Genomic DNA, 27,734 nt, shown 5'->3' on the forward strand with positions numbered 1-27,734 from the left:
TTCCAAACTGCTCAACCTAAGCTGTCCTTTTGATGTACCCATTTCTAACCCCGTCCATCCTGATCACGCTTAACAAAAAATTTTAAACATCTTCAGCTCTGCCACCTTCAGGTTGGCCTCCTGTCTTTTTGTAAGTGGCACCGTCTCCAAACCATACATCATAGCAGGTCTGACTACCAGCTTGTAAACCTCACCTTTTGCTTTTGCTGCTATCATTCTGTCACAAATCACCAAGACATTTGTCTCCACCCACTCCACCTTGCCTGCACTCTCTTCTTCACCTCTCTTGTCCACTGTCACTTGCCTTGGATGGCTGATCCCAGATATTTAAACCTGCTGAAATATTTCATTGGTGTAGGTGAAAGCTGGTAAATTTACAAATAACACACACACACACTCATATATCTATCTATATCTATCTATATAAAACACATGCTCATTTCAAGCTCCACATGTTTAATCCTGGACTATAACAGATCCTTACTTATCTGCTGTGGCTGCTGCCCTTCACTTCATCCTTGTAAACAGAGTTGTTTTAGCTCATGTTCTCCTCCCTTCAGACCCATTTCTTCGGACTGTCTGCCCCTTGCAAACGGTTCAAATAGGAGATGGGTGGGACTTATGTGCTCAAAGAGTTATGCCCCTGATGACCATATTAGGCATATCCTCTCTTTTAGTACAGTGTTAAGCATCGATGAGCCACCAGAGCAGCCTGCACATTACAGCTGAATGTGTGCTTCAGTCTTTGAGTTTTAGTAAAAGAAACAACAGTCTCCTAAAATAGTACCTCTTCTGGTGTTTTCATAATGATAGTGAGCGTTGATTGTTCAATTAGGTGGAAAGACTGTGACTGCCAAGGCTATAGCCTATGAGTCACCTCGTTATCATACTCATCAATCCATTCAGTAACCGTAGGCTATGTAACTGTATTTGTTATGTCTCTCCATTCAATACGTCAGGCTTCTTTTACTTGTACTTTTATTGGATTTGTCTGTAAACTCTTTGACATTTAATGGTATTATAAATAAAACAGCTTGTTAGCAACACATTACTACAAAAAGCGGTTGTAAATTATTAGTTACAGTTTAGTTACATTGTTTTTCTCTGGAAGAAAACTTTAAATACAGTCTAAAACACACACTCTTTAAGTCTTGATGTAAGCCTGTTGGCATGTTTGAATGAAAGTGGTTGAAAGTCTGAGGCATGGTACAGAAGAGGTGTAAGGTGCCAAAGGTGAGACTTTAATTCCTGGCTTGGCCACTAGATGTCCTTACCCAGCTTCAACTGTTGTCTTTATGTTTAACTGACTTGATCTAGAGAAATTTTAACTAAAATAAATCTTAGATCACTTGCCAGGCCAGCAATAGTAGCACCATAATAGAAAAACCCCCATAAAACAGGTAAACCTGAAAACTATTAACAAATGCCCTAGAAGACATGTGCGAATGTTCGTGTTCCTAGCAGGTAGAGGAATAAAGGAAGAGAAATAATTAAGATTTGATTATGCTTAGTTTTCTGTTTGTGCATTGTGTGCTTGAATTGAAAAAGAATACATCATAAAAATTCATTATCTGTGTACAAACGCTCTATTAATCTATTTTTAAAATTAATCACTTCTGCACTGATGATGTTGCTAGAGGACTGCAAGCCCAGAGGAAATGAGCACCATAATAGCATCAAATGCGCCTCATCTTAATGGCCCGCATCAAAGCCAACAAAACAGCATTGTCTCAAGCATAACACAAGTATTTGTGCCACTTGGGCACAAGTAATTTTACATTAAAATGTAGTTTATTTATAAAGCTCTTTAGTCTTTTGTATGACAGATATTTGCTGACCGGCACAGACTAAACTTGCACACACATTTCAGTAAGAAACATGCCTTCACAGCCCCACTGTCGAAGCTTTTAAACCCTCTAATTAACATTGGGACCATTCGGTTACTTTGAAACCTTGGTTCTCTGATTGAGAGGCTATTTCTCCACTTCCTTACATATTCCATATGTACAGGGAATTACCTCGCCCCCCCAGCCATGGCTAGTTGATACTTTAAGACACTCCGGCTAGGCTGGCCACGACCCACAGCTTACATATAAAACAGCTCTGCAGACATGAAACCAGTAAAGGTATAATCGGAATGTGTCTCCAAGCAGCCTGAGGCTGGACAGTCTCTCATTCAGAGAACCAACATTACAAAATAACCAAACGTTCTTTATCATGTGAAGACTATCTCTCAACTTCGTTATTCCCCGTACGGGGTAACTCTCTAAGATACCCTGTGAAGTGACAGTGCAACCCACACCCAATCACCGGGTGTTGCATGTTATCTGTTAGAATAAGCCAAAGGTCTTGAGCTACCTCTCATTTGTTTATAGTTTTTAAGACAATGGGAAACGTGAAAATATAAATGGAAATACAGTATACTGTATAATGAACTTCTAATGAGGTTGAAAGCCAATATTTGGTATGACCACCTTTATCCTTTAACACATCCTGAAGTCTCTTAGGCAAGCTTTCAAGTAAGTTCTTTAACTATCTCCAAAAGTTGATTCTGTTCATCTGGACGTAGCGTATTCTGGGAGAAACGTTTCATCATTCATCCAAGTGACTTCTTCAGTCTCAGCTGACTGCAGGATTCCCCAATCTTATAAACAGTCTTTAACTAGTCTTCAGGAATAGTTCACCAGGCTTCTTGAAAGACTTTCCAAAACTCTTCTTTGGCTGTTGGCTGTCTTTTGTTCCGCACTGTGTCAGGATGATCCCATACTGCTTGAAATGAAATATAATGTTAAGGTCCGGGCTCTTGGGAGTCCAATCCATGAATGATAGTGTTCCATTGTGTGTGTTTTTTATCCAGGTATTCACTCCACTGGCTGTGTGTTCATGATTATTATCATCCTCAATAATGGAGGTGCTCCCAATCAAACGCCTTCCAATGGTATTGCATGGTTGATCAAAATCTGATGGCATTTTTCCGAGTTTATAATTCCATCAATTTTGACATGATACCCAACACCACTGACTGAAATGTAGCCCCACACTATGATTGAGCATCCACTGTGTTTTACAGATAGCTTTCAACATTCATTGCTGTATCTCTCTCCTGACCTCCTCTGTACATATTAACAGTAACTTGAACCCAAAAATTTCCAATCTGGATTTATCACTGCGTCAAACCTGTTGCCACTTATTTCCAGTCCAGTTCTTGAGTAATTTGGCACACCTCAGATGTTTCTCTCCCAGCCTTTTCCACTTGTTTCCATTCCTTATGAATGGCTTTTTGGCAGCCACCTTTCCACCGAGACCATTTTTGATGAGGCTTCAGTGAACAGTAGATGGATCAACCACTTGCCAAATGCATCTCTCAGGTCCTGTGTCAGGTCTTTGCTGAATTTGTTCTAATTTCTTAAGGACATGACTTTCAGATACTGGTTATCTGCTGCACATAGTATTTTAGGCCTGCCACTTTTGTCCTCTACTCGTCCAGTTTCCTTAATTTTTTAAAGACACACTGCACACTAGGCTGAGATATGTCATATTGTTTGTCTAATAGCTCTGTGAGAATCACTTTGTTGGTGCAAAAAAACTATTTTACGCCTGTCAAACTCTGCTTTCTGTGGCATTTTTCATAGTTTCAACTAAGAAATGAGAACAAATTATGTGTTTTTGCAACAGGCTGCTAGTAACAAAGTGCCTCAAAATTGGTTCTCTGTTGTCCTGTAAAGACACAATACTAGTTTATCCCTTGAGGTAGGTTCTTCTTCTACAGATAACTGATTCATAGGTCATTAACTGACTTAACAAATAAATATACGATAAATATATAAATACATTAAAAACAAACAAACAATAAAACCTTTCTTTGAAAATGTTCAAGTACAAGGACTGTAAAAAAGTAGCCAGTGACTAAAGAAAAACTTTAAAAGACCTTGTATGAAGGAAATGGGGGGGGGGGGGTGTCAAAACAATCCTATACACATTACTTCACTTATTAATAGAACCATTAAAGTTAAATTTCCTGAAAAGAATGGAGTTTCCAGCGTTTTTAATTTAAATTTTTTAGAGAGACATTTTCATGTTAATGAAAATTGACAGAATGTACTTGGCTTCAGAATAATAGCTTTGATCTTTGTGGAAGTCCAGTCTTCTTTTAAAAGAAAAGGGAACTTGAGAATTTGCTCAGAGCTGTTGGAGATATGTAGGTTTAAAGGTGATGGAAGTAATGTTGACTTGAATTTTTTTTTGGGGGGGGTGCTATTTTTCTAGCACTGCTTACTGCCAAGCCAGGTCACATCTATGCAAGGAGAAAAAAAAGCAAGTTGGCTGGGTTTTTTTTTTTGCTTGGTTGGGAGCAGGGAAAAGCTGTGATTTCTGATTCATCAATCACAGCTAGGTAGTTGTGGTTGGATGCAGAGACGGTCCACCACCCGAGCAGGACTGGACTTCATTACTGTTACATCTAAGTTAAAAGAAAATATGACTGCAGAAGGACTGGGTGACTCTAGTGACATTTGACAGATATTAGTCAGTTAGCTACAATAAACAGAGATGGAAGATATGGCACAGGATAGGATGCCTAATTGAAGTTATGTGACAGAGGATTGGCAATTATACCAGTGTGACAGGTGGTGGGAAGGCAAACATGTTTTTCATGTAATCAGTCGGTGCAGGTGTAGGATCAAGAGTTACCTCAAAGTAACGCTTTCGCCTTCCAGCACTGTAATGTTGTCCGGCAGGTGCCCGAATTCTGCTCCGTGCACGCTGGACCCTGCCAAGAAAAATGAGAGAAGAGTGCAATCAGCATCCAATAAAAACACCAGACACTCCGCTAGTGTTCATCTATCTCAGGTAAGATACTTAAAGATCGACCACCTCACAAAATCATTCAGGCCAGAGATGTGTCCTGCATCCTGCTCGCTCTGAAGGGAAAGTAATAAATATACTAAACAAAAGAGTCACAATGTCTGCACTGACCCCCATACTTGAATAATGATTTGGTTTTACCCTGCATTCTGGTGGGCTGCTCGTTCATTGAACAGCACTGATAATGAGCAAAGGGAAGAGGATTCACGCGGAGCTGCCGGAGCGTGAAATGAAGGGACAGCAACGGTAACAGAAGGGATGCTCATCCTGCCTACCAATACACACACACACACACGCGTACACACACACACCCACACAGAAAACAGGCACATGCTTGCAATAGCACAAACATATATTACAAACTGACACAAGAACAGACACAAATCCTGAGAGCACCTGAGTACTTACCTGAGTGTTTGACACACTCAGGTACGAAGAAAAAAAAAGTAAACAGTTTGAAGTCATTTCGCAAACTTTTTTGGACCACACTCAAAGACCTTATATGCTGGCAGTGATATTGCCTACTGAGGCAAGCCGCTCCCCAGTAAGACGCCTGGCTCTGTCCATCTAAACTCTGCCAAAACACAGCATGACACTAGATATCGCGGCTTGTGTCCTCCCTCCATCTCTGACAATCTTTTCTTCCCACCGCCTGAAAGATGACCTCAATATAGGCTTTTGCTGCTGTCTAGCCTTGAGGTTTAATAAATGGTGACTTTATGAAATGGACCTGCTGCACTGAGTTGCTAAGAAGAACCTCACGGTTTGTTAAGCAGCCACACAAATTCCACGAAATGTTAAGCATGCCGTATATGAATTTTCAAACAGATGAGACCCAAAATGAATGGCAGTGCACCACTAAATAAATGGGAAATGGGAGTTTTAAATTAAAGAAGGGTCTTTGTGAAATCATGTTTTGATTACAAAGAATAATGACAAAGGCTTCTGAATTATAACGCACATTTTGGACCGCTAATCAAAAGGTTCTCAAACTGCAGCGCAGACAGTTGTGCTAACTGCACTACAGACTAATTTATCATCTCTTAAATAAAGACTAATTGTGCCTGTTCTCTTTGGACTTTTTGTAAATATAAGTGTGGAATAACTTCTGTGGCTGCACAATGGCAAATATAGGCTATAATCACGCATGTGTGTTCATTAAGTCATGCGTTGGTTACATGCATGTGAACCAGTGCATATGCGGCTCATTTTGCGTATAAGCAATCAGAGCGTCTGGGTTTAGGTTGCTCCTCGATGTGAATGTGTATATTTGTCTGCTGACACACCGACGGGGAACAAGAAAGGAGGATAAACTAATGACGTCTCAGAATAAAACTGGCCCTGAAAATCTCCCACTAAAAGCTGTAATCGCATTAATGGGCGCTGCTGCTACGCTATCTAGGCTGGCCAAGGATCCCAGAACTGGCTTCATCTCTCCCTTCCTCTCAGAACAGCTTAAAGGAGGGGCGTAGCGCATTAGCCATCATGTCCAGTGTTTAAAAGCTGTCTGTGGTTTTTACTCTGGAGTAAAATTGCATACCGTTGCAGTGCTTATGCTTTCCATCTAAGACTTAGATGGTCCTCAGCTCAAGCCCTCAGCTGTTCCCTTTCAAGTGCTCTATACTCTCTACCCACTAGACTATATTTAGGTTAATTCAATTCTGTTGTGTGACATGATGTCATGAATACGCTACCCCACAGACACAATTACAGACGCACACGCAGAGAAAAGTCGCACTCTATCAAATAATGTAAGCACAGAGACACGCATGCAGCACACACATGCGCTCGCATCGATTGAATAAAAGATGTGTGCATACGCTGAATGCTCCACACAACATTGCGAAGGTTACAAACCAGCAGGGAGCTATTCCCATTTCCCTACTCAATTCCCATTTTCACAGCTCGATTGGCACCTTGCATTCTAAAACCTGTATCACCCTGCCTGCGCTCCTAAGCGCCGCAAAACATGATAACCAGGTCAACACATTCACCACACACTTCCTCTCCCACAGTGAATCACAGGACAAATCACAGACGAGCAAGTCTGTGAGTACACCCACACGCTCTTCTACGAACCAAACCCATCGAGATAAAGGAGGCCACCGTGACAACAAAAATAGAAAAGATTCCCTTCGCATTCCCTGAGGAAAATACAAATGTGACTTCATGTAGGCACACGGGAGTCAAAAAAAATGACACAGAGGAACACACTTACACAGACATTTAGCATAATATCTACCTGACTCAAGCACACGCTCACCACTGTATAACCCTTTTTGACCCCTGTCACTTCGAATGCATCAATGCAACGGGACCAGCATTTGTATTTGAGAAAACACTTCTGTCCTGAGACAAAGGTGCCCTCGGAGCAGTGCGGGGACCATACACTTTCCTGAAAAGCATTCTGTAAAAAGCAGCCATAATATTATGAGCCTGACAGGTGGACGACTCCATGTTGATAAAAATACAGACGGCAAAGCATACAAACCAAGTCCACAGGGATGGGCTACATGCCCAAAATTATCTATCTATCTATCTATCTATCTATCTATCTATCTATCTATCTATCTATCTATCTATCTATCTATCTATCTATCTATCTATCTATCTATACATACATATATGTGTGTTTGTATGTGTGTAATAGGGCTGCCACAATTAGTCAACTAGTCACTATTATGTCATCGTTGATGACTAATTTAATAGCTGACACGTCGTTTGAAGCTTTGTAAGATCCCGAAGGACACAGGAATAAGCAGTAGGATTTAAGAGTGTAATAACGAACTGAAACAGAAGATGGCAGCAATGCATCTACAAGGATGCCCGCTGCCGTTAAATGCCAAAGAAGAAGAAGGAGCTCGGTATCGTAGCTGTGTCCAAATTCAGGGGCTGCATCCTTCGCATTTATAGGCTGATTACGTGACAGTGACGCGAGGAAGGCTGTCCAAATTCGAAGACTCCAACAAATGCGTCCTCCTTTTCCGCAGATTTGAAGGATGGGTCGGGCGTATCCTTCGTGGCCCAACCTATCCCAGGATTCATAGCGCGGCCCAGCCAATTCCAATTTCCAACAATGGCAACAGCTACTTAGTTTTAATATTACTCTTATTGCTCTTTCTGGGTCACAAAATAAACTTTTAAGATATTTTCAGGCGAGAATGTAGCTGTGTAAACTTCAAATATCTGCTCAGTTTATCAGGACATCACAAAAGTGCAACGATGTTTTTGGAGACGAGCTGACCGGAAGGTTAAGGCTCACTAGAGCCGGTGAGAACACCGGACTCCTAGCAAATCATTTTCAGAACCCCCGCGGTCCTTTGCTATTCAGGTTAAACATGATATATAGGTCACTTCGATAACTTAATGATAACTTAGTGTTTTATTTGTTCCAGAGTAAATCAGTTTGGCTTAGATTAAAGTTATAGTTTTCACATGTGCACATGGATGCGTGATCTGATCAGTTGACTTATCGCAAAAATAATCGGTGACACTGTCGACTATCAAAATAATTGTTTCTGGCAGCCCTAATTTGTAAATAGAAATATATGTGCTTTGGGTTCACTGTACTCCTTTTTTGAAATGACTGTCCAAGTCATCCAGTCATGAACACAAACATGCATTACCTGATCTGAATTTGTGTCCTACACGCAGCAGTACATGTGTCTAAACTACCTGATAAAACAATGTTTTCTGATGGAAATTAGTCAGTACCTGCTTCTGACGAAGGAACAAAAAGAGTGGCTCCGCAGTGTGAACTGGGAGTGTTGAGTGTAAAACAAAATGTAAACATCATCTCACTGAATGACAGCATGTGTCTCCCACCATGGTGTTTACTCCTTTCAGGCTATTAATTCAAATGTCGTTGGTCAAACACAACAGACGCGGCCAAACAAAACAATAATGAGGCCTGTGTGAAAACACTATTGTGCTGTTTCATGGCCAAAACAGAATCTTCAGATGTCACTTTTCTCTGTTGCATTCAGCTTTATTGATCCCTAACTCAAATCCTCCATTTTCTCTTCTTCCTCCTGGGGCCCTCAGCATATAGGATGATAAACTGCACCCACCTGGATGATTCAGAAATCTTGACACCCAGCTAAGGAATGTGCTTGCCAACGGGGAATCTTGAACGACCAGCTACCTAGCTTACCTAACATACACACGCACACACAAATATTTTATCTTCACTTTGTTTTACTACACTGAAACAAGGATGGGGAAAAACATTGATGAGAATGAATAATAAAGAACAGAGCCAGCCCTGGTGTTGGTGTGGCCACCGGCATATTGAATTTCCCTGCTCGCTGCTGTCAACGCCAGATACAGTCTTGTCATGCCTACTGGTATCTCTCGTCCTTGCTACGACCTGCTTAGCACACAAATGGAACCTCCTTCCTCCAGAATCATACATGCACAAGCATAGACACAAATGCATCCTTGAATCCTGTCCAGATGACCCCCTTAAGCCTTTTGTCTGCACATAGCATTGAGCCTCAAGTCTGGATTTGACATTTTAAGAGAATAAAATTGTACGGGGATGCCTAGGGGATTACACAATACTACTGCATTGCTACTCAATTCTGTTTTTATACACCCTGCAGAAGCAGAAACCTCTTTTGCTCATCTGTGGATAACACTTTATCTGTTGCTGCCCATAATGTAGACTTGGTCATAATTCCCTCCACTTGTGGTCCAGTGTTTTTGTCTCTGTGCTCCCCTACATTGTGTCTTTTTGTCTGTAAAAGCATTGCAAGGCTGCTTGCTTAGTACCCACGAGACATCTATTATGTGATTTGTATTCTCTTGACTTTTACATGCGCCTGTTTGTAATTGCACTTGCTACTGGCAGACACTTATGAGTATAGCCCTATTGAGCTGTACAACTTTAGCCTGCAAAGTCCTTGAAAGGCTGTCTTTGTACTGTTCATCTATTTCGCATTGCCCTTGACGATCAAATAAACACAGAGAGGAGGGAAAGCTACTTCTGAAAGCATGATTGGCGTCAAGACGGATAACAGCAGAGGCTATAATGAAACCCATAACAATAATCCATTTTAAAGGGGGCTGCTGTGGTTTTGAAATTGAAAAGAGAAGGAGAGAGGTATAGCACAAGGTGGAAGGGGAAAGCTGAAGATTGATAACCGGGGCGAGGTGAAAGAAAGTTACTGAGAAAGAGAAAAAGCTGTAGTGGAATACAGAATTACAGCATGTACTGACAGTAACTACACCAAGAGAAGCAGATATAGCAGTTTTGTAGCAGTAGTTTTGCGTGATAATACCAGTATTGGCCTTAGTAGTAACCATAAAAGCGGGAACAATAGGGAAATATTAATATGAAAGGGGAGAAAAGTGCAAGGACATAGTCAAAAATGCTGGGGCAGAGAGCAAAGCAAAGGAAAAACACACCCGCATAATTAACACCGGCATGCTGCAGCCAATTAAATATTTACAGAGGCACTTCCCTTCGACACCTTGATGATGAAGAGAGGCAGCCCAAGGATTATCAGATGCAGGGTACTGCAGGCAAGAGACAAGGGGTTGGGGATGGGGGATTAAACATTAACCAGCACCGATATCCCTTTCTCTACCTCGTCTGAGCCCATTAACTCTGGACGGCCCGAATCCAACCTCATGTCCACCTCTTTGGAGCTCCCCAACCACTAACCCCTTTCCTACCCACTTCCTCCTTGTCCTCTTCTCTTTCACTTCACTGCTCATTCAAGCCGTCTACACCCTATCAATGAAATCCCTGACTCCCCTCCTGGCTGTTTCCAACCTCAGCACCACCTGTCAGGGACAGAGCAACAGGAGAGCAAAGAGAGAGTGATGGGCAAGCAGTGAGAAACCACCTGGATCCCTCACTCAAACAGCACAACAAGATGGATATGCAGGTCGCTTGCTTTTCACAATTGCTGGTGAAGCAAAATGGATGTCGGCGGGATTCCACTTGACAGGAAATCTAAGAAATGTCAGGGAAGTCACGGTGAATGAATTGTTTTGAATCTGTCTGGTAATATCATTTTTTCCCCTTTCAGACCAGATATGTTTTTTCCTGCTGAAGCAACGCAGTGGAATGACTAAAATGAGTGTTTACGTGACTGAAGCTTATTTTGGCATTAAGTGCTCTAGTAAGCTCATTCTCAGGCATTGAGAGGACAGGATGGACTTTTAGCTGCTCGTCACTCAAGGTCGTGTATTTTTCTGCTGTTGCAGGGACCAGATATATAAAAACACATATGCAATTGCTAACAGTGCTTGAACTCACAAGGATGAAAACCATCAACATGTACAGAAAAGCAGGTCATCACCCCCGGGTGTCTAGCTTGGCCTCACCAAAGATGTGACATCTGCCCCTTTTTATTGTACACATGCTGCATCCACAATTCCGCCTCTGATAGCTCATTCCCACCCAGCGTCTCCCTTCCCTCAGCTCCCTCCCACCTACTAATCCCTCTTCACACATCAATCAATAGAGCACTGCAGAGTGCACAGAGCCATACAGTACTCAATGCACCAGTTGTACAACTTCAATGGGCAGCCACAGATCTTTACCATTGAATCAAGCGTGGCTGGGGAGAAAAGCCGAGCGTGCTAAAACCAGGGACGAGCCCCACACCGCTTTCTTTTACCCCCTATTTTCCTTGGACTGGCGCCTAAACCCCTTAGCACTCTTGAGATCAATATAGCAGTTAAACTGTTACTTCCTTTTTCAGCGAGCGCACACAGGCGCGTGCCGGCCTGCCTTCCTGCCTGCCGTACACAAGGCCCTGTAGACCCCCCTAAATACACCCAGTGCACTGGTAATTTGACAGATTTGTGGTTAAGTGCTGTCACAGCTTTAAAAGAGAAGCTTAAAATACTGATTCACTGCAACTAGCTCGCCATCCGACTTCCTCTGACAATAACATACTTTATTGGCAACAAAAGGAATATCATACCTACAGCAAGACAACCTAACAGCAGCATGATGCCTTCTATGGCACCAAGTAAATCAAAGCTGCAGATGTGCACCTTGGTGTTACATTCAGTTTATTTTGTGTGTATGTTTTCTATTTTACTGTGGGTCTTCTAAGAGAGATACTCTGTAGATACACTTGATATCATTAACTTAAGCGTTTCAAAGGTGTCTCCAGAATATTTCACTTTTCAAGTTGTTGCTGCATCTCTCTCTCTTCAATCTGGGGATTTTTGCGCTTCAACATTGATCATTGAAATGAAACCAAAGACCAACCCACTCGTACACTCATGTCTCCAACCTGGATGAGTGTACCAAAGTAACAAAAATCGAAAGATGCACAACAAGCCAAAACGACATCAAAGCACAGCGCGTGCCAGCGGTTGTGATGTTTCTTTTGGCGCTTGCTGCAGTTTACATAAGCAACGGTGGCCATTATTAGGTGTGAATGTCTGTCTCTCTGTGTTTACGCTATGATTAACTGGTAACCATATGACAGCTTGGATAACCTCCAGACCCTAATATGGATAAGAAAATGGACTGCTGGATATTACAAATCCCTGACACTTCACAAAGTGAACTCTGATCCTATTAGCACCGATCGTTATACATTTTCTTTTGACATTTCTTAGCTTGTTTCCATTGAGCTCTACTACATCTGAATCTACTACAAACACAGTGTCCAAAGTGTAGTTCTTGTGAGGCTCTTGTAAGCCATCACAGTCCAAGTAAAGTAGAATTCGGTGTTTCCATCACGCCACAGGGTGTGGAAATCGTCACCCTACTAAACAAAAAATAGAGGGAAAGCTTTTTGCATGTGGGTCATGCTTGCCTTTTAACATGTGGTTAACAAAGTGACCAAACAGTTCTGCAAATAAAAATAATAATGCCAATGCAAATATCTTAGCAGCCTGACTTTGCATTGCTGCAACTCATTGTATTTAGACAATTAGATGTGGTCAAGACAACCTGCTGAAGTTCAAACCGCTCATAAGGGTAGGGCAGAAAGGGGACTGAAGCAACTGGTTCCAGTAGGTGTGCAATTTTTGAAACTGCTCACCATCTTTAGGATTTACAGAAAAAGAACAGAAAAAAACAAACAGAAAAAGCATCCAGTAAGTGGCAGTTCTTTGAGCAAAAATGCCTTGTTAATGCCAGAAGTCAGGGAACTGCTTTGAGGTGACAAAAAGGCAACAATAACTTAAATAACCACTTTTTACAACCAAGGTATGCAGTAGAACACAAAACATGTTAAACCCTGAAGCAGAGGTCCGTACTCCTGTCATCTAAGAACAGGAAACTGAGGCTACAATTTGAATTTCCAAAATAGACAACTGGAAAAATGTTGCCTGGTAGAGTCAGAATTTAGCACAATCAATAAGAAAACCTAGATCCATCCTGCCTTCTATCACTGTTCAGACTAGTGATGGTGTCATGGTGTAGGGGACATTTCTTAGAAGACTCTGGACCACTTAGTACAAGCTGAGTATCCTTTAAATATCACAGCCTGCTGGCCACGTCCATTCCTCTATGGCCATAGTGTACCCATCTTCCAATGGCCGCTTCCAGCAGGTTAATGCCCCATATCAAAAGCTCAAATCATCTCAAACTGGCTTCTTGAACATGGGAGTAAGTTCACTGGAGGCCTCAAATGACCTTCACAGTTACCAGATCTGAATCTAACAGGGCACCACTGGGATGTGGTGGAACAGGAGATTCACACCATTGGTTAGTCAGCAGCTGACAAATCTGCAGCAACTGTTTGATGCTATCATGTCAATATGGACCAAAATCTCTGAGTAACGTTTCCTTATTGAATTTGTGTCTGAACTGAAGTGGTTCTGAAAGCAAAAGATGGTCCAATCAAGTACTAGCAAGCTATAACTAAATTAGTGGCTGATGAGTGCATATAGTAGAATATATTCATGCTTGTTGGACTGAACACATGTACACCTTTAAAGGAAATGTAGCCCAAAGTAAACATATGGACACAATAGGCTATGAAAAGAGACATGCATCTGACTATACACTTTACAGGCTCTCCAACTGCAAAAATGATTACTGTTATTAGACTGTGAAGCATTTTCCAAATAGTATTGACATTTTTTATACTGCACAAATACAGCATGCTGTATAGTAGTGTGAGTGAGTTATGTGTTTTTATTAATTTGGGGATCATAGCGAGGTTCTATAGCACCAAGAAAATAGCTAAATCAGGCTTTTGGAGTGCATAAACAATACTAGTTTCTATCTTTTCTTGATGTCTGTCGACAATAAGAAAAACGTATAAAGCAAAGTTATCCTTCAAGTAGCATTGAGTCTTGGCAGGGAAGTTGGAAATGAACAGGAGTCGATTTCCCGATGGGCAACAGTCATAATTTCTACATCTGCTCGGAGGCTTTGTCATTTGTTTTCGTCAGTTGCTGAAATGGCTGATCCTGTCATTTTTCTTGCTAGGACATTTCAATGTCACACAATGTTCATTTTTAACTCTGTTAACTTTCCTCTACTGTTACAAATTACCGAACACAAAGCTTACATGTAAAACAAAACAGTGAGTCATTTTTATAAGGTAAATAAAGATAAAAGTTACCCACATTTCACAATGAAATATGCAATAAAAATCTCACTATGTTCTGATTTTCCATATTTTTCATCTTTATGGCACATCTACTCATGCAACGCTGAGAGACCGAGCAAATATTTCCAGCCACGCGATTAAGCTTCCAGCACAGTGGCGAGGCTTGCCCTATAGTTTACACTCTAGCCTTTAAGAGGCTACAATAAAAACAGCAATTACCGTCCGATAGCGACAGGAAACAAAGAAGTGTAATAGCATGGACACAGTTATTTTTGATAGGACCATTGGCTGTAAAGTGGAGTCAAAAGGAACGAGGCATCAAAAAGTCTGTTGAGTGTTTGGGCCGTATGCGTGTGAAATGGATGACCACGGCAATATAAGCTGCCAATGGTCATTTATGATAGACTTGAAAAGTAGGAATAATGAGAAAAACAGAGTCTGACAAAAGCCTGAAAATTACTGCCACTTCTGTTAATCTGGACATTAACTTACAGTGAAATCATGCAATTTCCACGAAAGACAAAAGATACGCTGCAAATACATTCAGTGAATTTCGAACAAAGTCTGGAGTCATTGTGGAGCAGAATAAAAGATTTAATTTAGCTTTTGTTTAGAATTTTTTTGCATGCATGCATAAGCCTTTACAGCACAACTACTGACTTAGCTTATTAATTTTCCCACTTCCATTCATTTCATTCTGATAACGACATATTTTTGTTGAAATATGCAAAATATGTAATATACTCAAACAGAGCAAAAAGACCAGTTAATTGTAATGGCTGAATGGAGGGCAATTAGCTGGTGTCTGAAACTGCCGTGGTAATGAGCAATCTAAAATAAGTCATTCTTTGTCTCTGCCTTTTGCAAACAGTAAAACAGAAGGGAACCAAATTTTGGCAACTGAAAACCGGCAACATTTTTCCATCAACACACTTGAAGCTCAATGAATGCAAAAATAACTGTGTGTACTCCTGGAATGTGATGGTTTCAAGTGCCCCTGAATTACATTTAAGGACGTGTGTGTTCGTGAATTGATGTATGTGTGTACATTTCTCGACATGTGTGTTTGAGTTAACATTTTTGAGGGTGTGTATACTCACTGTGGCAGCCACGGGTGTTTGTGTGTGCAGGCTAATGTGTTCTGGACCGCTGGGCTGCTTGTCCATAGGTTTTGCTATCCACACCACAGGGGATGGTAAGGGAGGAGATCCAAGCATGGAAGAACGGATGGAGGCGCAGAGTTCGGGGAAAGAAAAGGAAAATAGTCTGGGGCAGGAGGGCGGAGAAGGTGAGGGCCAGAGCCCAAGAGTAAGGTGCTGTCAGAATAATTCACAGCAGTAGTACTTGCTGCGAAGAACAAAACAGAATTACCTGAGGGAACAGAAATCAGCTAACACCTGCTTAGCAGGGAGCCCCAGAGGGACCGAATGGGAGAGGTAGAGAAAAGGAAGGTAGGCATGCTGCAGTGCACTAAGATGCTGGCAAGTAAAGATGAAGTAAGCATCAGTGTGTGTGTGTGTGTGTGTGTGTGTGTGTGTGTGTGTGTGTGTGTACGCGTGCCTGTGAGTGGGAGAGGGGCAAAGAGATAATGAATGTGAATTTGTGCATTTGCAAAATTGTATAAATCTGTTTGCTACGCGCATGTTTGTGAATATTTGTTTGTGTGTATTTTAAGTGTGTGTTTTTGTGCAAGTGTTTGCACACTTCTCCCTGTTTGTGTGCAGTTAGATGCCGCCTGGCTGTGCCCACAGCTATCCTTACAGCTGTGGATGGGGTTCATTTGCATTCAGAATCGCAGCAGCTTTCACCATTGTTGCTCCAGTGCTGTGAGTTGTCACCACTAGATCCTGCACACATAGCCACTGTGCCAGTTTTGTCTGGCTACAGCTGTGTTGGAGAGCACGTGGCAGACATTCAAGCCACCGGCACAAGCTCAGGCCTGTAAGTTGGAGGGAGCTTGCTTGACGTCATTTTCTTCTATGAGCTACCTGGCTTTCTTGGCTAGAATGTATTCTCCTTAACCAAATCACCGGGGCTCCCTTGTCTTACTCTCAGCATCCTTGTTGCACACCAGATGGGAGCCGGATGACACCCCGGCTAGCTTTTGGCATCACCAGCGTACTGCCACTGCTCAATTGCAGAAAAGCCCTTATCCATTCTCTCGACAGCACGATAGTCTCGCTCACATGACAACTGGTTGGCCTCTTCATTTTGCTGAGCAAAGAGGCCCACTGAGTTAAAAAAAAAAAAAATTCAGACTTTGAAGAAAAGTCTGGCCCCCCACACCTCCACCTATTTCACCCTCCAGCCCCTTCTTTCACTAGGTGATGGTATGCTTTTGATATTCCTTTAGAAAGGCCAGTGCATTTGAAAAGAGCAATCAATACAGAGTCCATTTAATCTTTGCAGCTGAGCAAAACTGAGAGGGGTTTGTGTTTGGCATCCAGAAAATACTGAAAAACTAAAAGATGAAAAGAGAGGTAAAGGTGAATTAATGTGTCATAGTCTGTTTGAGGGGAAACAAGCATGCAGCCAGTTACTTGGGGCGAAACTAAGCTGTGCGTTTATGTCAACCCTGGTGGACTGAGCCACTTATGAATCTGCTGGCTCATGCTCCTGATGAAGCTGTTTTACCAAAGCCCGAGGCTACCGAGGAATAGGAGGAAATCAGTAGCATAACTACAGCTGTGACGGAAGCAATGTGTAATTAAATACAACGCCACTGGCTAATTTGCCTTTCAATTTTCTCTACACATGGGTTTCTGCATTTTGTTTTTGTGTTTTCTTGCAGATATTGCCGTATAACTCCTATTGTGGACGTTATTAATCTTTCAGTGCACTGTTACAAATATAAACAGATTCCTAAGTCACCATAAGTTATTAGAGGGCCGTCTCCTTGGAGCTGTTTGAATTGGATTAATGCTCCTTCATGTGGAGCACTGAAAATGATCTCTGCCTCCTTCTCCCTCATGTGTGAATGAGCTGCAAAACAATTTTACTACTGCGTGCCCAAAAGCACGCACAAGCATGTGAAGGCTGCAGACATCCCTTATTCAAATGCATATAACGATATGACAATATAATAGCAGGTATTAAATTTAGATACACGCATACAATTTATTTGTTCTATCGCCTTGACAGTTGTTGACAACCACAGCAAAAGGAACTGAAGAATAATTAGTTTTTTTTCAAGTGCGTTACAATTTCCTGCGTAAAATGCACGAGGGAACAATGGGACATCAAGATGTAACCATCTTCCTGAGACATAAATTGAAATATTAATAATAAAACACGCACAGCCACCAGGGTGTATTGCAAATGTCAAAAACTGTGTTAAAATTGGTGTGTACGGCAATGACTGCTGAAAGCATATTCTTTACTAGAAGGAATGTTTACAAAAAACAGATTAAAAGTTTTAAAGTTGAGTGCTGCTAATCAAAATGTTTTTATAGGTTTAGCTTAACATAAAAATCAAGACTCGAGACTAACTCTAAATTGCATTTATTACAGCTATTAAGCTAGTGACTGAGGGGCTATAGTGTTATTGCGGTTCAAACCTTTTTTCCAAGGTGTCTCATTTATTTACTCACTCATTATTGAATCGGCACGGACTTGATTCGAAAATGAACCCGACAACACATTAGCCAGATGTTTTTTCTTCCCAAATTTGCACATGAGTGTAGAGCAAAGGATTAAAATCGAACCCCTGAGATAAGTTAACCACCTGCACGACGTGATTGTGCTTGAATCAGTACATTTAGGCCTAAATAAAAAGACATTTTTCAACAAAAACAATAACGAGAAACAAGATCAGATTAATATATTTCAAGAAAACTTCTTCTATGCTGTTGTGCAATTTCATCAACGAGTCTTCCTTACTTCCTTAGTATATCTACCTTGTAGCGATATGGCTGTTGGACTTTATTTCAAAGCTAGTCATTTCATGTAGTTCCCTAAAATTGCATTCTTAGAGCAAGAGAGCAGAAAGTCAGATCCAGGAAACATTACTTATGTCCTTGAAACCTGACATTTTCTTTCTTTTACAACTCACTAGCTTAAATGATATCATGGCTGAAAGCTTGCACTATTATTTGCATTATTGCGTAGCCACTTGAATTGACAGCTGGATGCCCACAGTCTGCATCTACTGGTCATTACCTCAGCTACTTAGAGTAACTGAATTTGACAGCATTTCTGGGTCTTTTTAGAGAATTTTTAATACAATTTCCTTGCAAATAATATAGCTTGTGATGTTGAAAAAGCAGTTTTCACACATAGGCTGCAGTCCTGAACCTTTCTTGACATCACCTGGCAGTGCTGCATGTAAGAATGCAACTGGAATAGACATTTCTTTAACCTGCCAGCTTCCTAGAGCAAACTCTGGGTAATGTAGGATTGTGCTGACATGTGAACGAACGGTGTAGCAAACAGATCGGTGCATTTGCCGTTAACAAGTGGTCATCTTGAGTGCTGCATTCTGCTCACACTAACCAGGTCACTCCCAAAAGAACCAAAAGCATTTCCAGCAGTGTAAACGTGTCTGAAGCAGACATTTTCTTGCTTTATGACACATGACACGTTAAATGTGGACAATATCCCAACCTGACTCCCTCCAAAATGTCCAAAGTCCAAGAAGTCCGTGCTCCAGTTTTGATGTGAGGAATTCAAATATTTCTACTTTGCAATAATTATTCATAATAATTATTATTATTACATTAACTCAACTGTCTGATTGAAATATGGTCACTTCTGATTTCAGAAGAAGCAAAACGAATAAATAAACCTACCAAACAAGAACCGCCATGACATGGTGGTTTTCCTGTGTGAGGAGCTGGTCCTGGATATGAACAGAATTTATGCTAATATAGACAGACCTGTCCTGGTACTGACCTAAAAAAACAAAGAAAAAAACGGTACGCTATAAATCACCAGTAACAATGAATAACAATGTGCCTCATGTGGCCACTGGAAAATGTTGAAACAAGGATAACCAGCAACTTCAAATAGAGAGTCGGAATGACTCTGCCAAAAGTAGTGTAGACCTCAGCAGGTTTAACCGCTGAAACTCTCCTCACCAGTTACTTTTTCTATTTACAAACTCCCAACTAACCGCGAGTGTTCATTTATCACAGTTGTGCCAAAGGCTCTGTGCGTTTGCTGCCTACTTGTCTGTGTAGCAATTCCGCTTGCCTAGAACAACTCCACATTTGTGATGTCTGCATCTGTCTGTGTTTGCATCTGCAATGATGTAAAATCTTTGTAAAACAGCTTAACAAATACTTTGCTATATCCAGCCATAATGTCCCTTTTTCCCTCCTTTTGCCATGTCTCTTCAACCTCCTTTTTCTCCCTCACTACTTTCTTATCTTCTCAACCCCTTGCTCATCTCTTCTCCCCTGCAATGCCACAGCTGATCTTCTCCTACGTCTAATTCAGCTGCTTATCTGAGCATACAAGTTCCACAAAGCTCTATGATCCCTGTCACCTCTCAGCCCTCGTGGGAATCATGAGTCAGTGCTGCAGATAGATGACGGCGTAAGAGCTGCCTGGGGGAGGGGAAGGGTTGGGGAGGCGGGGTGGGGGGGTTCAGGGAGGTGACAGAAAGTGAGGTGGAGGGCGAGGAAGCACTGCCTAGGAATGCTGAGGTAGTCAGAGAATGGGGCGAAGGAAAAAAATGAAATGCAATGAAGTGCAGAAAAGAGGGCAAAGATAATAGAAATCTGAGGAGTCAAAAAATAAATAATGTACAAGGGAAATGAAAGAGACTTGCTTTTGGATGGGCAGAATAAATCCAGCTAGCCGTGAGTCTTCAGGTTCAGAATCTTTACGGCATTTAATCTGCTCTCTTATGCTCTGTGTCACCTACCGCTGCAGATTATGTCAAACAAAGCAGAAATACCATGACGTAATTTTAAATGGAAGCAGGACAGAAACAGAGCAGGGATAACAGATCAAAAACAACTAAATCCCTCCAAAAACACAGAGAAATGAGATAAAAATGAGTGAGAGACGCAGCTCCCCAGATAAAGAAAGAGGCAGGCAGAATGTCGTTGTTGGAGATTTAGTACAGATGTGTCACACAAATCCTGATCTTTAGTCAGACTCTGACAGGCTCAAGGAACATCTTGCTGCCATGCAGAGGCCCCCCCTCACCACCACCACCACCACCACCACCGTTAGTCCTCCTCATCTTCTCCCCTCTTTGGCTCCCCTATCCTCAAGCTTTTCTCTCTGTTGTCACTTCGTCTCCGCCTCATTTCTCCATTTGCTTCACTCCATTCCTCTCATTTTTCTTTTTTACTCTGCCTCATCTCTCTCTCCTCTCATTTTCTCAGAGCTCCTACTTGACTCTATTTTCTCTAAGTTTGTCCCTTCCCTTCTGCTCTTCCTTTTCCTTGTTATAACTCTTCTGCATTCCTTTGAAAAAGATGTTTCATTAAAAAGCTTCATAACTCAGTTTCTGTTACCCTGCCTGTCCCTGTCCTCTCAGTCCCCTCTTTTCTCTCCCTCTGTGTCACTCTCCTGGTGGATTTTTGCTTTTCGTCTCCCTTGCCTCTCTTCACTAATGAATTTTGGGCACTTTTCAGCTACAGATGGTGCAGCAGGCAGCCACTGGCGGCAGGGCCCTAGCTTGACAAGAGGGAAAGGCAGAGAGAAAGAAAGACAGACAGAGCGGTGCAGCACTAGACAGCCTGCCATCACCTCCTTTCAAAAGTGGATAGAAACCAACACACTGGAGAATGTGACCTTACTTAAACCTCACTTCATCCAGTCCGTGGAGATACTGATATATACACACTTCAGTCAGATGGTCAGTGTGACCACAAATACCCCATACTTTCTTCCTGAGGAGTTTCTCATTTCGCTCTTTTTCACCAGCACTCTCTCATCATCTTTTTTTCCATCAGTGGCACTCTGGTTAATTGCAAAGCCTTGTTCCGTTCTGGGAAGCCTGAAACCTCTTTTCCTGCAAGGGAGCCTTCGGGCAAGGAAAGCAAACCTTAACTTGTGTTTCACACACACACACACACACACACACACTTTTCAACCAGCACCACACCCTTATCTATAATTTTTTAGAATTCAGCTTACACACCTCGCAGGTCTCCATGCTTAATTTATTTTGCCCTTGGTCTCTGAGAGCCTACAAACACATTAAGGAATGGGTAAAGGCATCAGTAATGAAAGCATGCGTGAAGAATTGGACGAAGACAGATTTGTAACAACTATTTGATCTACAAAATCCTTCGAAGCCTTATTACAATACCTTCAAAAGCCCATTTCCTGTTTATTGCAGATTATATCCCATGCAGACACATGCTGCAGATCATATCATATACATCTAACTAGAGCCACAGAAGGGAAACAGGCTAAAACTGATAATTTTGGCTGTTTTTTAAAAAAAACCAACTAATGGCACCAAACGTGCAATCTGTTTAATGTGAAACTTGGCTCGCTGCCTTGGTACTTATCAGATGGCAGCGTTGGAGATGTAAGAATGAGAGGACAAAGGGTAAGATGGAAAAAATATTCAGAAATATAGAGTGGCCAGCAACTGACATTTTGATAAACCAGATGAAATTAAAAGTGTGTAAAAATCATTTATTCAGAACGCATTGAACCACCCGGGGGCTCTGCAGTTGATGTGTTGCTGGATTTTTTTGGTTTCACAACCTGAAATGAATTTGACAATAAATGAAATGATAATTATTCAAGTTATTCAAAGTCTGTGTGAGATGTGCAGGGCAGTAGGTGCAGGCCATGAACTGTGTGGTTAGCGATCCTCTAAAGTTTACAGTATTGGACTATTGCCTGGTAAAATTTGCCTGGTGCAGGTCAGACTGATGCTTCTATGCTCACTGTTGGATTAGGTCAAGGGTGGCGTCATCAATTTGAATTCAAGCTGATAGCGCTCATTAGTAAAACTCTCAAGTTTTTCACTATGGCAAGCCGTAGGAAAGGAAGCAAGATTGTGGTAGCTGGTTATATATTGTGGAGTACACGTGCATGTATTGCCCTATTCAAACCTAGCCCTGTACAATGAAATAACTGAAATACAATTCTAAATGTTTTGGAAACTGGGAAAAAATGAAATGAACATTCATTTGCAAATCTGACTTTTAATTTATATCATTTCAGGCATTTTTGAGCAGTTTATATCTCACAGCAGCATGTACATGTCTGCTTCTGTACAACAGATTTTTGAGGAAAAAGGAAAAAAGTTGGGTGGAGGAATAAACCAGAAACCCCCCAGAAAAATCCAGCTAGCACAGAGCCAGCAGCCAGCAAGGTTTGATCTGGGAACCTTCTTACTGCCAGGTAACAGTGCTAACCAACTACAATACAGGCACTGAGGCAAGACATTTTTCTGTGTTGCACTACTAAATCAGATCCTGGGGTAGCCTTACCTGCCAGATCATACCTTAATCCCTGGTTATAACTAAATTAGGTGTGGCAGAAAATCAGTGTTTAGGTCTTCCAGATAGTCTCTATCAGTGGTTTGCGACAAACCTCAGATGATAACACTATATTACAGAGAAGACTACAAAAAAATTATTTAGCCACTTAAAATTGTTTTGTGTTTTTCTTGACTTTTGCATTTTCCTCCAAAAACTGGAAACTTTTACTTGTTCTTCTCGCCTCAGGCCTCCGAAAACTACTCAACTGAAACAACATTAGAAGAAAAAAAGAAAAAAGAAGGCTGAAAATGCCTCAGTGTAAGATCTGCTTACAGCTTGATGCCATTTACAACACTGAAAGCAGTAATTACCAGTGAACTTTACTTCATATTGAGAGATTATAATGTGCAAAAGTTAGGAACCACTGATGTAAAACTTTAAACATTAACATTAAAAACAGAAAATGAGCAGGACAAAATGTACATTTTGTGTGAGCTTTTCATTTCCAGATAGAGCTCAGATTTGGCGACATGTAAAATGTCTACCAGTTATACTGAGCCTTTGTGTTATCACCAGGTAAGCGTGTTTTATTTCCTCTAGCCAAGTGTAACATAATTGTGTGAATAAAGATAATAATGTAAATATAGGAGGGAACATTAAGTACTATATGGTCAGTACATTCTGGGGTAATACAAAGTGACTTTTAAATTTTGAGATATTTAACATGCTGAAAGGGCTTCGCTCAACACTATTCTATGCTCTATACATAGCTATATATAGCACTAATGGGCATACGGGTTAATTGTGCCAAATGAAGGGCATCCAAGCTGTGGTGACCTTGATAGACCTTATGTTATATATTTTAGGGCCAAACAAAACTACAGTCTAAAGATTTGCTCTCCTCTTTTCACCTACTTTCCTTCTCTTATCCTCCGTTTTCTCCTGTCTCTCTCTCTTACCTTTGCAGATTGCATCGTCATCATCATCATTTCCCTTGACAATGCTGGTTGCTTGCAATGCAGCACCTGAAAACCGTTCTCGTCTTTTTATATATTTCCCAACTTTCTGGAAAAGTGGGCAACATCACCTTGCTGTGTTTTAAACTACTACTGACATTTATAGACAAAGTACCCGTGGGGGGAAAAAAATGGGAAGAAAATCCCAGACACTGGGGTCTTCAGCAGGGAAACAGTCTCTTCAAGTCTACTGATGCAGAATTGAAGTTATATTTGTTCTCCTTGGTGTTACATGATTTTCTTTGTGGCTTCTGCACTCTATTTAAAATTTCACACCTATACCGTGCTACATCCTCAGTTATTAGTAGACCATATTATGTAACATAACCAAATTTCCTTTATAATTTGGCACTATGTTTTCTATTTATTTATTACTATTATTTATTTATTTATATATTACAAAATCCCCCTCGCAATGACTATTTCTTAAACTAAAACAGTAGATAGGCACAGATGTAATCTTCTATCACAGACTTAGAGATTTGTGAATTCCCAAATCTCTATGTCTGGAAATACAATTTAGAAACAGCTTAAAACAATAAATAAGCAAAGGAAATTTATTAGTGTGACTCTAAAAAAAGAAGGAAAAGATCATTTTCAAAAAGTCTGTAAAGTGCTTTACATCATTTTAAAGCAAATGGCAGTAACATTGTTTAGAAAAGATAAAAGACATGAAGAACATAATACAGGGAGACTATCAGCCACAAAATGAACCAACAGAAACTAAAAGAGCTTTTAAAGGTTTCATAAAGATGTGAACTGATTTGGCTTGTGAAACTAAGTAGCAAAAATAGCACAGTGGCAATGCTTTTTTTTGCTTATTTGAGTGCATTAAATAATTAATGAATCAATGAATCAATGCATTAGATCTACATGCTGTAAATGTATAATCTCTACAACATGGAGCAGTCTAGAGATAAAACCAGCGATTACTTTATTAACAACCAATGTTCTTTTTTTTATCAGTTGACAGTGATTTATTCTGTTTTAAAAAAATTGATTGAACAGCACATTTGAAGTCCACGCTCTATTAAGCCATCAATAGTCACTCTGCCTTGACATAAAACATGCATATTTTTACATTTTTAAAAAGCCAAAAGATTATTTTTTGCACTTTGTTTTTGAAAGATGGCTTAAATTATTCACTGATTATCAAATCTGCCAAAGCACAAAAAGCTATGAAACTTACTGATTTACAATATTGCCCCAAAATGAAGAGCAGAGTTTTTAACACAATAAGTACCTTAGAAAGCTTTTACAGCATGTTCCCAAACGACTTCCTAGACTATGGCCTCGGGATCTCTATCTACTGAACTAAACTGTACCGTATCCAGCGCTGAGAGCAGATGACTGTACTTCATTGCTCAGCTTGCCTTATTAACATATCACACTCCTCACATGCAGACACGTTGTAACTCCTTCAGTCTTTCTCTGAGAGGAATAAGCACACCACAGAACAAGTCTGCTCCAACTTTTTTTTCCCATCTCATCTCTCATCATTGCTCACCCCCTCTGCCTTTTTCCCTCTGTCGTTTTCTCATTCTCCATCATTCCCTGAGGTAGGCGGCGGTGCGGGGGAAACTGACAGCCATCATTGCATCGTTTGTCGGCTCGGCTGCTAATCTGCATGGCGTTAATAATTGATTGAAGGCTGCAACCACAGATCTATGATGGACTCTCTCCCCCGCCATCTCTCTCACTCTCATTCGTTCCATCTTTTCTCCTCCGCCTCTAAATATACTCCCACTTCACTTCCCCCATGCTATCAAAATGCATTTTCAAGCATTTTTCTTCATTCTCTCTCTCGTGATGAATCAACTGAACCATCCTAATTCTTTTCTCACACTCTCAGTCTCTCTCATACATATACAAACATACTGGGTGCCCCCCTCTGCCTCACTGTGAAACCTTTACAACTCCTTCTCGGCTTCTTCTCCACCTGTTCAGCTTTTCATTTGAGTCTTTTCAAGTTGGTCAGCTGTCTCTACCTTGTGAGGTGGCTTTATGTACTCTTTCCCCAACAAACAACAACAGAACAATGCTGCACCAATGCCACCTGTCCTACCAGGCAGAACCGCAAAAAAGTACCTATATAGCACAAACACACACACACAGACACACACACACACACACAATCACATTTTTTTTACTTGACAACGTAATCCTGCCATGCTGCTGTCTGTGATTTATGAGACCCAGTTAAAAGGATGTGGGCTCCGTCTTCCCCTCACCTCTCGTTCTCTCTTCCTCGCTCTCTTCATATCTCCAGGAGTTGTGGGTGTGCGCGTGTTTGTGTGTGCGAGCGAGCATGTGTGTGTTGTGAGAAGGGGTTATATCTACACGAAGCAAAGGGTGAATCAAGTCCCTTCAGTCCCCTGTGATTTCTAACCAAAAGCTCTTTGACCAGAACACTGCAGTGGTCATCACTCAGCTGCTCAGCATACTGTACATGCGAACACAAATGCAGGCCAGCACAAGCCAAGGAGAGCATGCACACCGGGGTGTTTCTGTGCATCGTATATTGAAGATAACAAGTAAAAGATTGATGTCATGTTTGAAATGTTTGTTGTTTGTTATCTGTATTTTCTCCCCTCACTCCTGACACTGTCTGAGCCTGGTTATGGCTCTCTTCATGTTAAAAAGACATTTTTCCTGCCTGCTATTGTAGGATTGCTGGATTATCATTCACTCTCACTTTCTCAGGGGCTCCACCTTACTATAAAAAGATTGTTAATGTGAACTGCCATGTAGACTAAATGACACTGAACATAAGTGAATTTTACAAGTGCATGCATGATATAGTAAATAAATGATTCCACCACCTTCTCGCACTTTATTTGACAAAAACATGAAAAAAACCCCAAAGTTACCATTTTTTATGATTATTTTAACAGCAGAAACAAAGACTAACCAAAAGATCTAATAATATGCCCTCTACTTTATTTTAGTGACATTGTATTATATTCCTAAGCGCAAGTATTTTTTGACAAGGGCCTCACTCACACAGGCGACTGCCTGGCAACCACCAGTCGCTAGGGAAAAATGAGCATTCCCCAACAGGTTGTGAGTGGTTGCTGGTGGTCACTGTGAAATTGATTGCTAAGTTCCGGTCATGCAGGCCTAAAGATTGGTCACTGACCCCATGGTAACCACCGGTCACTAGGGAAAAATGTTTATTGCCTGACTGGTTGCCGAGGGTATGCTTGAAGTTGTTAGCAACATATACAATGCTACACTGAAAACCTCCTTGCCATTGCCACAGTCACGCACAGATTATAAGGTAAATACCAGCTTGCCTGCGAACACTAACCAACTACTCACTTAGCAGTTGTGAGACTGTGAAGAGTGCGACCTGAAACTGAAGAGTGTTCGTCTTTAAAGTAGAAGTTGCGCCTTCTGAATCATGCTGGCTTTAGCTGTAAGGTACAATCTTTGGGCTGAAGGTGAACGATCTCTGTTCATGGACTGAGTCAGGAGGTGAAGACGGCACTGCTGGGATCAATACGGTTGCAAATGAGTATCTAATATAATCGATTAGTGTCTGAGTATTAATTTTTCTTTTTAAGCCTTAGAATAACCAAGATGCTGTTCTAACAGATTTATTTTAGATTTGAAAGGTAAAGGAATAACTCCAGGCAAACACACACATACTGACTTGGGGTTCCGTGGCTTATGTCTTTCTTGAAGAGAGGTAATTATCAAGGATATTTATTCTTAAATTAAATAACTAAACAATACACATAAAATGTGCACAAGTGTAACATCAACAAATGGACCAGTGGCCTCCTTTACTTTTTACTTAGTCTTGAGGGACTGTGATATCAGGAGACAATTATGTCACATACTTTCTTCTCTATTAGTGTATGTATGACTGTCAGCTTTTTTATTCTTTGTAGACAAAGCAACTTTAACAATCT

The 27,734-nt window shown here is 41.0% G+C and overlaps 1 protein-coding gene across 1 annotated transcript in view; it reads right to left on the reverse strand.

The window, feature by feature from the left end:
• Positions 1-27,734, reverse strand: part of iglon5 (IgLON family member 5) — a 109,266-nt gene that overhangs the window by 19,297 nt on the left and 62,235 nt on the right. Inside the window, exon 2 of the mRNA XM_085176573.1 lies at positions 4,690-4,768. Coding sequence (XP_085032699.1) covers positions 4,690-4,768 — 79 coding nt within the window. The remainder of the gene's footprint in view (positions 1-4,689; positions 4,769-27,734) is intronic.

Source organism: Neolamprologus multifasciatus, chromosome 11 (genome assembly GCF_963576455.1).
Source record: "Neolamprologus multifasciatus chromosome 11, fNeoMul1.2, whole genome shotgun sequence".
In the NCBI taxonomy this organism is placed as follows: Eukaryota; Metazoa; Chordata; class Actinopteri; order Cichliformes; family Cichlidae; genus Neolamprologus; species Neolamprologus multifasciatus.